Below are 11,009 nucleotides of genomic sequence, written 5' to 3'. Positions count from 1 at the left end.
AAAATTAAACTTATTTTTATTATTTAAAAAATTAAATGTTAAAATAATCAGAACAGAGTGTGTGAAGTAAATGAATAAGACCAAATAAACTGTTTTTTTTCCCTCAAAAATAATCACACAAGTTCAAATATTAATAAGAAATAAGATAATGCAATATCACTATTTATTATTCACACTGTGTAATGCATTTTACAAACAAGATCCAATACAAATTATTTTTCAATACTGATTGTTAGCATAAATATTAATTTATATCAGCAAAATTAGATGAGATATCTGACATAAATCGTATTCATTAGCATACATAGTTTTAGTAAAAACATTTCTAAACTTTATTATCAATTATTGTTATTTATATCTTTTCTTTCCTTGTAAAAATTAAAAATAAACTGCAACTTTACATTCATAATAATTACATTCATTTCATAATTTTACTTTTGATATTCATACACATAATGAATATATATGAAAAGTAAACTTGTATGTAAATCAGATTTACATTATCTAATTATAACATAAATATGATTTTTTTTAAATACATTTTATTCAAATCCCTTGCAATCAAATAAAAAAATCTAACTTTAATGACTATTATATAACTTATTTGCGTTTATATAAAACAAAGATTTAAAAAATGGGTACACATTTATATTTTTTTTTTCACTTTGAAACTTCTTTTTGCTATATTTCTTTTTGCTTATGCTAAGTTAATTTAGCTGTATATCTAATACCACATATATCTGAAAAATAATTTGAGGTCTGGTTTATTATGAAACAGAGATTCGTCAAAATTTTGAGGTCAAATTATTTGACAAGTACAATACTTTGAAACTTTGTATATAAAAAAGTAACCAACAGGAGTAGTCTCTTTGAAACTTTCTTGCATATTCCCGAATAAAAGTGCTATCATCAACCCCCCCCCCCTCCCACCAATAAAAATTTGAAGGCCTTGGTCAAATCCATGAATGCAACGGATGCTTAGATTTTTACTTTAAAAGCCTACACTTGACTGTTTTTGAATTTGTAGTATACTGGGGAAACAAAAAAACAAACGAATATGAATTTTGAGCAGTTTTCTTTCCATTCAACTGAAACTAAAACTTGTCTCTTTCTTTTGTAAACATCGCATATAAGAAAGCAAAAATAAAATAGCTAATACAAATATATTAGTGAATGTTTAAACTATTTAAAAATTAATTGAATGAGAATTAGAGCAGGTTTTTACAATATTGCAGGGCTGTATACCATTAGAGGCACAAAGCAATTTTTCTACATCTTTATCTTTCTGATGCTTCAATTATCTTTCCGATTCTTATAATCATATTTACTTCAAATGATTCAATGAAATGCATTAAATAATAACTATTTAAAATTTATTTATTATTAACAAACAGTTACTAGAAGTTATATAATTTCTTTGTCAGAAAATGGATTATGTAAGAAGCTTATTTAAGAAATCCTGCTTTAGAATAATACAAAGAAAAATCGTATGTTCGCATAAACGAAGCATATAAGATGATTTTAAGAAGGGTGAAATCATTTAGAAATTGCAAAAACAGTCAGATAATTCTCACAAACATAATTCAGTTTTAAAATTATATATATAGTACATTTTCAGCTAACTAAAACTGCTATGGAATTTTTAATTATAAATTAAATCTAAAATATCTTAAATAAAGCAATATTATATATATATACTGGAACTATGTGCATTGAAAAGCAGATGGAAAGATAAAATCAAAACTAAAAAATTATTTTTGAGAATAAAATATTAATTAATATTATTTGAAACCTAAAATCTGTAGCAATCAATCTGATGATCAAGATGTGTATAATAAATGTATGAAGTACCAGTTTTTTTGCTATAGTTTAAGGCAAGAAACATGCTGTTAAAATGGTATGAAAAATCGAGGAGGACCAGGAGAACATGATTGCACAAATGAATAAGCCCATGTAATCCAAAGAAGGAAGTAAAACATATAAGAAACATTCTTTTTAGAATTCAATAAGTATTTTAATTTCTATATACAAGAGACAGAAAAAAAAGTTCAAGTTCCTTGGATACATACAGTGGTATGGTAATGTAAAGGCATGGGCATAAATGCCACTGATACTCAGGAAATTGCTATATATACAAAATATTAGTACTTTTACATTGTAATGATAATTAAGATAAAGAGTAAGAATGAAGGAAAATGTTATGTCCTAGATACTACTTAACCTTGCTGCACCACTGCATATAAACAGAATTTTTTGTACACATACATATAAATATTTTTTTAATTCTTAAAAACAAAAGTTTTGTCCATCTTTTATTTGAAAAAAATTGAATATCATGAGAAAAACTTGTTTACAAATTGAAAATTCGCATAACAAATACATCTCTACAATTTTCTATGTAAAAAAAAAAAAAAAAAAAAAAATTCATACAAATACTTATGATATAAAATAACACATGCTAAAAATAATAATATTATAAATTAAATCAACAATAACAAATTCTAAAATTTGAAGCTTCCTTGATCTTTACATAATGCAAAATTGAATGTGTTATATTTCTGACAAACTTATTATCATAATTAAATTAATATGTACTCCAATATTGTGGATAAAGTTGATTATATCTACACCATTAATAAATGCATACAAAAAGTACAGATTTATCTATACATAACATTAACAGAATCATTTGAATATAGATAGTTGTATGTGGTAAAAAAATTAACTAAAGTTTATTAAAATTTTTTAAATATATATATTTAAACTCAAACACAAACAAAAGTATAAATACAAAAATATTTCTAAATATTCCAATATTGTTATATTTTAATTATTTCCATTATGCCATATATACTTAGTGGTGTAACTAAAAAGTCTTATGCTTAATCTTTTAGCTATGTAAATGTTTCTAAATTTACATAACTAAGAGATTAAGCATACGCTGTTTATACATAGCTATATCCTGTTAATAAATCTTTTTTAAAGTTCCGTAAAAAAATGGAATTATTAATGGATCAGAAAAAGAAAGAAAGAAAGAACAAGAGTTTTCATGCAAACAAAACATCATTATAAAGAAATTAGTTTTATAAATTAGGATTATTATTAATTCAGTCACATAGCACTTTCAAGTATGAATAAAACATTTTTCTGTTATGTTTGCTAGTTGCTTAGAAATATAAGAAAAGCATTATCAATCAAATTTTTCCTATAAAAGCGAGGCACTTACAGAAAGCATTCTGTAGATGTCTTTTGAAATCAATATTCCAAATTTCTATGCTACATAGTGATAAAGACATTATGTAAATTATTATGTTATTGCTTTGATTACTAGGCTAGAAGTAAAAAAGAAATAAATGGTCAAATGTATTTTATAAATCTATACTACATATAAATTTTAAGGCAATATTATCTTGTAGCTCAGTTTTTTTTAAAAATTTGTACAGTAAATCAATGCACATTAGTTGTGAAAAAAAAAAAAGAAAATCAAAGTTCATTATTAATTAATTGCACTGAAAACAAATTTTGCTTCTAAATACAAATTGCTTTGCTTTGCACAATTCTTTAAATTATTTTTCATCTATAATTTCTATTAAAACTTTTAATCAAAATGTTAAAGATAAAATAAAATTTCAATAAAAATTTAATCATACTATGATAATTCTCAGAATCAGGCAATGTTTAGCTAAGAGGTTGATACTTATATTATGTAAGATTTCAAAATTGGACAATCAGAATTAAAGTTATCTAAAAACAAAAAATTCTAGATACATTATTAAAAGATTTCAAGCTAGGAATTCACTTCAATGAAATTAAAATTTTTTCATTCAATATGATGCTTATGTTTTATACATAATACACACACATTTCTAATAATAATAAAACCACATATTTATCTAAGATACTAAGGCAGATATCAAATTATTTGAACTTGACTGTACTAAAATAAAGTTAAAAATGCAGTATAAATATATGCCACTTTGTACAATTTGGAAATTTTGTTACAATACTATCACTAAAAAGCTTTTTGGAATACTTTCAAGTAAGTTTTAGACCCGACTCGTTAGATGCACATACAAAAAAATTGCAATACAATTAAATTCTCAAACATGTAATATACTGAGAGATGCTATACACATTGATGGTTAAAATGGTTAAATGAATACCTATTTCCAGATAAAGGAAACAAATTTCTGCATCCCGTAAGAGAGGGAATTAATATTAAAAATATGAAAAGAATAGACTTTGGACTGTAAACATTCAACATCTTTCATTGCTTATGTCATGTACATACAAATTCAGTTCTCTTAACATCTTTAAAATTATCAGAATTGATTCAATACCAATCCGTTAGGTATCATCAACACAGTAAAAGACATATTAACAAACACATGATTTGAACTTACACTTCATGTTCAAATCATTATTAAAATGTCTTTTGTTTTGAGCAGCAAATCTCACGAAACAAGATCATATCTGATCTCAGCATAGGCACTAACTGTTCTTGAGTGCAGCTTCTATAACTAATGTGTAATTACCAGTTAGTAGCAGCTAATGGTATGCAATCAATGCCTTTATCCAAAGGAACTCCTCCAGAAGGTGGTAATGAATTCTTAAAAAAAAAATGACAAATAAATTTGAAATATAAACACAGGACAACAATGGTGATAATAAAGATATGAAAAATACTGCAAAATTTTTTAAAGCCTTTTAATAGTATTAAATCAAAATTTTTCACTAAACATCAGATGCAAAATTTTCTGCATTTTAACTATATTAAAATGAATTAAGATCTTTGCAAGAACCTTGAATGTTTATATTGAAGGACAAGTCTAAAAATATATTCTCAGTTTCCCTATTTTGAAAACAAATATTTTTATCTGAAAAACTGGTTTATAATAGAAAGAACAACATTTATAACAGTGAAAAAAAAAAAAAATGATTCTATACTACTAATAAAGTAAAAGGTAAATAGTGAGTGTGTGTATTGGTGCTCTACAGGCCAGACATTTGACCTCCAGCTACTAAATTCAGCACATATATACCTTAGAGGGTGTAAATGTGCATCTCATACCATTTTTTTTTTCAAATTTCAATTAGAATTTTAACTAATTAAAAATTAGGCTGAATTTAATTGTTTTTCTACAATGATTTCCAAAAATAATGCTACACAAAAATAAATTTTACACCCTTTTATAATATAAAAAAAGTGTCTTTTTAATGATACTAATTTAATTATATTGGGAATTTTTGCTGAATTTTGGCAATTTTTAAAATATTATTTCTCCTCTAATTTCTAATAATAATAATAACCATTAAATTCATATCATTTTCATTGTTTCATCAAATATTTAATAACATTATTCTCTTCCATTGTTGAAAATTAAGGAAAAAGGATTCTATTTAATATCTGTATCTGTGTAGTTTAATTTATTATATTGTGTATCTAACTAAGAAGATAGATAAACCTGATATTTTCATTTTCATTAGTCCTATGATGACTAATAAAGATAGATAGAAAGATTGATATACACAATAAACAAAAATAAAGTAAGACAATTAAAATAATTCAGAATCAGAGCAGAGAGACATTTTATATCTAAATGATTCATGCAAAAATAAATATAACCAATATTCCTGATGGTCCAGTTGGTTGCTTGAGGTGACTAGTACACAATAAGAACAAAGTGTTTTAAATAAAGCAAAGTCTTTTCCAATAAACTGAAATTATAGGAAGTAATGGCATTTATCTTTAACTTATTAACACCATCAAAATTGCAAAACAAAAGAAATAATAACAAATAGATAAACTTTTGAAATAGTTGCAGATTGATTTAGCTCTGCAGATCCAAAGAAGGCGGCATTATAATAATTTTATAGAAGACATTTAGTCTAATTACCTAATTACTTATAAAAAGAAATGAGCAAATTTTGGGCATAATTTTAAACATGTTTTTCCAATGTTGCAAAATTATAATGAAATCCCTACCTAATTTTTAAATATAAATAATTTGTTGTGTTTTAAATTATATTAACCTAGACATCTTACTTGAAAAATTGCTTCGCCTAGGGTAAAAGTAAAATATCTTTACCTTATCAAATGAAATTCTTAAAAAATCTGAGCATATAGTCTGGTATTGATTCAGAAATTGAACTGTTAATAGAGATCATTATTTCGACATTATGAAAGCTTTCTTATACATGAAAAGCCTGATGAAAGCATTTTTACAATACAATTGCTTTTTTGAAAAATGAAATCGTTCTTTCACATAACTTACTCGATTGATTCTATTAAGTTCCAATGCCTCACGATTCCCATAAAGAACTGTTGAAGGGTCCACCATGGTATGCCTTCTTAAGTGCCTATGAACTTGGGGAGTGAGAGAATCAGAAACTTTAAGATCAGATAAACCTGACAAAACCTCATTAGGAGATGAAAAATTGCATTCACAAGCAGCTATCTCAGGAGGCAAAAGTTCTGGTTCATACCTAAGCAAGCAATAGATAAATAAAAATATTTAAATCATGAAAATTTTTCAGTTTTTAAAAAGAAAACAGATTTTTAATATTAAAAAGAAATTTTCATTATGATTATAGTTTGGAAATAGTTAAAATATATAACAAAATCGAGTTAAATTCATCAAATGTAATTCACAATAGCACAGAATATAAAAGTGAAAAAAAAAATTGTTACATTTATTCAAAAGCTTTGAATTTCATATTTGATTGAAATTCTACAAATGGATGGATTCTAAAACTTGGATGGATATATGGCTTGTAAAAATTAATTCAAACAAGTGAATAACAAACTCCTAAGTAAATTGCCAAATAAAACTTTTTGAAAGTAAAAATAAATTTATTAATGTAATGAATACTATAATTATATTTATCATTATTCCAAACATAATGGTAATTATTATTATATCATTTTAAATCCCCCCCTACACACAAAAAAAAAAATGATAGAAAAAATATGTTTCAAACTTGAAGAACTTCAGTTTTATAAGTTACTTAGATGCAATAGATCACAGTATTTAGCATCCTCTCATATTGCTAATTCTAAAATAATAATACTGCAATATTTTGAAAGGAATTTTCATAATTTCACAATTCTCAATGCAATATTGATTTATCAATTCAAGTCAGATATAGAAGCTGTGTTAAACAGAGAAATAAAATATTTTCAAAATATTTATCTGATTAATAAAAAACTTTCCAATGAATATCTGTATATGCACATGAATTAGCAAAATTTAAAAAATTTACCATCTACCATTATGGGCCCCAGTTCCTTAATTAAATTGATGATGGTTAATTCAGAATTTTAAAATTCAGTATTATTATTGTGAATAGAGAAAGATATTACAATATGTATACTTTATTTTACTGAAAAATGTCCATTCAACACACTGTTCTTTAGCACAACATATTTTAAGTACTTAAATGATCTAAATAACAAAAAATAAAAACGTTGCAGCTCTATAGCTAGGTTCCATATGAAAATGTTAACCATTGTGTTGATTTATAAGACACAGTTGAAGAAATTTTCAGCTGCTCTTCAACTATGGTAAATCCTTAGAATGCAAAGCTATGCACCAACTATGATCCTTAGAATGCAAAGCCAACTCTCATCTAAAATTTTAAATTATATTAATTCTGCAGGGATGAGGATTATGTTATAGTAAATAAGAAAATCTCAGAAGAGTTTATAGATAGATAATCCAGCTCAAAATAAGCAGAAATTGTGGGGTGTAACTGAAAATTTTACTTTTACACAATTGCCTTATGATTAAAGACATAATACAAACTAGGTGAATTTCAATTCAGATGATGAACAACTTTTAAACTGAAAGTTTACTATGACTTCGCTAGTTTAGCAGTTAAGAGATGAGAAATTATTTTCAATTTTTGATTATTTTTAAATTTGTGACATTTTTTTGGAAAGTTATATAAGTTGCATTCACTTCCATACACTATTTAATCTTGATTACAGTAACTTTTATAAGATTATAAAAGAAAACAGAGGCATGGATGTCTTTATAGCTCCATACAAAAGGAGTTTATAGGAATTCCTTCAGTAAATTTTCTTATTTTTTTTAAATGGTGTTTTTTTTTATATATATAATTAAACTGCAAATCCAATAAGTTATATAAATTTATCCTCTGAAAAATCTTTTTAAGACAATAAGATTTCTTAATTAATTCTTTGGATGGAAAATTTCTTAATTGACGCTCATAATGAAAAAAAGAAAAAAGAAAAGAAAGAAAAAAAAAACTATCATATATTTTGAAACATTCTTATTCATAAGTTATCTAATAATTCTAATAGAATTGGAATAAGGGAAAAGATTTAAATTGAAGAATTATTAATTAGGAATGCTTTTTAACTTCGGAGCTGAAATTTCATTGCAATCTATTAAATTCTTCAAGAATTTAAAACAGGATTTCTTAAATAAGAGGTCTCAACACCAAGTGAGATAAAGTACATTAACAGTACATGTTTTTTTCTAAATGCTTCTTTATTAGTGAAAGAAAAAAATAACAAAAAAAAAAAAAAAATACTAATTAGAAACTTATAGATAAAACAAATTCAATTTTTTTTTCTGCTTATCATTTATGAAGCACTAATTTTTAACATGTATACATAATTTCAAAACAGAATAGCATTTGTAGATACATAAAAGAAATATTTTTGTTGTATAAACAGAATTATAAATAGAATTTCGTTTAAGAACATTGCTTTAAGTTAACAAATTTTAATGAAAAAATTTAGTAATTAGACTATGGAAAAAATATTATTTAATATATTTAAACAATTTTTTTTTATGTCAATAATATATACTTCAATAATATATCAAGACAACGTTTATTCTATCATCACACAATCAACTTACCATCTTTTCTTCAGAATATTTCCATCTCTGTCATGAGTTGATTGATTTGGAGCTGATGCAACTTTTTCTAATTCCTGAAATCAAAATTTTTATAAAAAAGTGATATCAAGATAAAAAAAAAAAGTTTAAGATCTAACAAACTAAGTAATGTTCATTATTAAAAAATCATTAATTTAAAAAAACTGTTAATTAATATTTTATCCCCATGGTTTATATTACACAAAATTTAAACTTCAAAAATAAAGTTTGATACAAGTCATATAAATATAAAGATAAAAAAAATAGAACTTATAGTTATCACTCTCTAAAAATAGGAATGAAAGTAAAAACAGTGGTGGTAAAAAAATACTAATAAGCTTGCTAAAGTGTTATTATTTACTAAATAATAGAATGAAGCACCAAAAAAATAATATACCTGAACACGGTAAATGTCATTAAAGCTTCCTCCATATCTTACTGGCACACCAGGTACAACTCTAGGGAAATAATGTAATTTCTTTGGTTGTTTTAAGCTCTCTAATGAACCTCCAGCACAAAAATTATAGGGAATGTCATCATCAATCAGAGCATGGTGTATTGCAGTTGGTCTATTGCCATTAGATGCATCATCTGAATGATAATCAATACTTTCAACCTGTCTTCTGGTCTGCAGTTCTTTATTTATCTGTTTTGCAATTTCATATGATTGTGGATCTCTTTGCCAGTTAGGAACTTTAGCAGGAGGCACATTTTCATCCGAGTCAAACTGATCCCAATTGCAATGCCTGGGATTACCAGAAAGTCTATTTTTTATCACTTCAACATTGCTAGGTCTTGATTGGAAATTTATAGGCAAGTCACAGTCACGATTGGAATGATTCTGTTCCATATTGAAAATTACAGCTGGCCTATAAGGCAAGTGGCCTTTAGAGGAATTCTTTTGATGCCCATAAGAATTTGGGGCTGTCTCTTCACAAAACACTTCAAATTCTTGCTTTGGTGGGATTTCAGCTACATAAACAGCTGCCTGCCCTGGAAATTGACTATTGACAGGATCTGCTATATATAGTTGAGGTGGAGTCCTTTTAGCTTGAGGTATTTCTGAATTTAAAGTCTGATCGTCTGGGCTAAAATGAAAATAGATCAATTTTTATAAATAAGAGAAAAATTATTTTTGACTGAACAATTACTTGTAACAAAAGAAAATTTATTTTTGAAATCAAAATTATGAATTTAATTCTCATTTATTTTAAATGTGAATGCAATTTGTATATAAAAAATAAAGAGAAAAAAAGGATTCTATTTTATTTGATAACTTTAAATAAATCCATTAATAAGTTTTTAATTAATTTGTAAAAATAGAAAATTAATATTTTATATTCAAAATTTTTTACATTGAAATTATTAATTCACACATACTGCTTTTCTCAATGAAAAGCGCTAAGATTTTATTAAAACAAAAATTGAAAATTTAATTGGAAAATTGCTTTTAGTATTTCAAAAACTTCATCAATTGCAACACAATTCATTTTAAATTAATCTAACTAACTTTTCAATTTCTTAGTTCTTATAAAAATTATTCCACCCTGAAAACAAAACAAAAATTTCTGTACAATATTTTCAAACACATATGTTATGCCATTTACTATTTTTATGTACTATGCATTCTTATTTGATTTATTGTTCTGATAAAGGAAGGTTACTCAACTCATAAAAGGAAGAAGAGCATGCCCAGTGGCTTTCTGTTACCCAGAAAGGCAACAAAAAGCACCCTGGCATTTTAATTGCAGCAAATGCAATAAGCTTTTAATCAAATATCATAAATAAATTTTTAAAAAATAAATAAATACACCTGTAGTTTAAACATTTACCTTTTAAGAGAACTTGAACTTTTGCGAGAACGCTTTTTAGTAAGTCTTTCATGGGCTCGAAGTAATGGCCTAACTATATTTCTTTTACATGCTTTATCTTGTCCATTCTTTGAACCTTGCAAGTTTTCTTCGCGCCTTAAAATAAATAAAGATATCATATTTAAATAAATATTTGCCTCATTTTAATCTTTTATATAGAGTTTAAATAATTCAATTACAAAATATAATATTAAAAATAACTTATTCAAATTTATTTTATATAATTTAT

At 25.1% G+C, this 11,009-nt stretch overlaps 1 protein-coding gene across 2 annotated transcripts in view; it reads right to left on the bottom strand.

Annotated features, from left to right (window-relative positions):
- Positions 1-3,668: 3,668 nt before the first annotated feature.
- The window catches only part of LOC129969506 (mitogen-activated protein kinase kinase kinase 12-like), a 41,411-nt gene continuing 34,070 nt past the window's right edge, over positions 3,669-11,009 (bottom strand). For both annotated transcript variants that reach the window (XM_056084109.1, XM_056084110.1), the window contains exons 10-14: positions 10,742-10,876; positions 9,307-9,997; positions 8,892-8,965; positions 6,276-6,486; positions 3,669-4,609 (exon numbers count right to left, since the gene is read on the bottom strand). In XM_056084109.1, the coding sequence (XP_055940084.1) occupies positions 4,532-4,609; positions 6,276-6,486; positions 8,892-8,965; positions 9,307-9,997; positions 10,742-10,876 (1,189 nt within the window). In that variant the 3' untranslated portion in view covers positions 3,669-4,531. The remainder of the gene's footprint in view (positions 4,610-6,275; positions 6,487-8,891; positions 8,966-9,306; positions 9,998-10,741; positions 10,877-11,009) is intronic.

This window comes from Argiope bruennichi, chromosome 5, assembly GCF_947563725.1.
Source record: "Argiope bruennichi chromosome 5, qqArgBrue1.1, whole genome shotgun sequence".
In the NCBI taxonomy this organism is placed as follows: Eukaryota; Metazoa; Arthropoda; class Arachnida; order Araneae; family Araneidae; genus Argiope; species Argiope bruennichi.
This window is presented reverse-complemented; position numbering and strand designations above follow the sequence as displayed.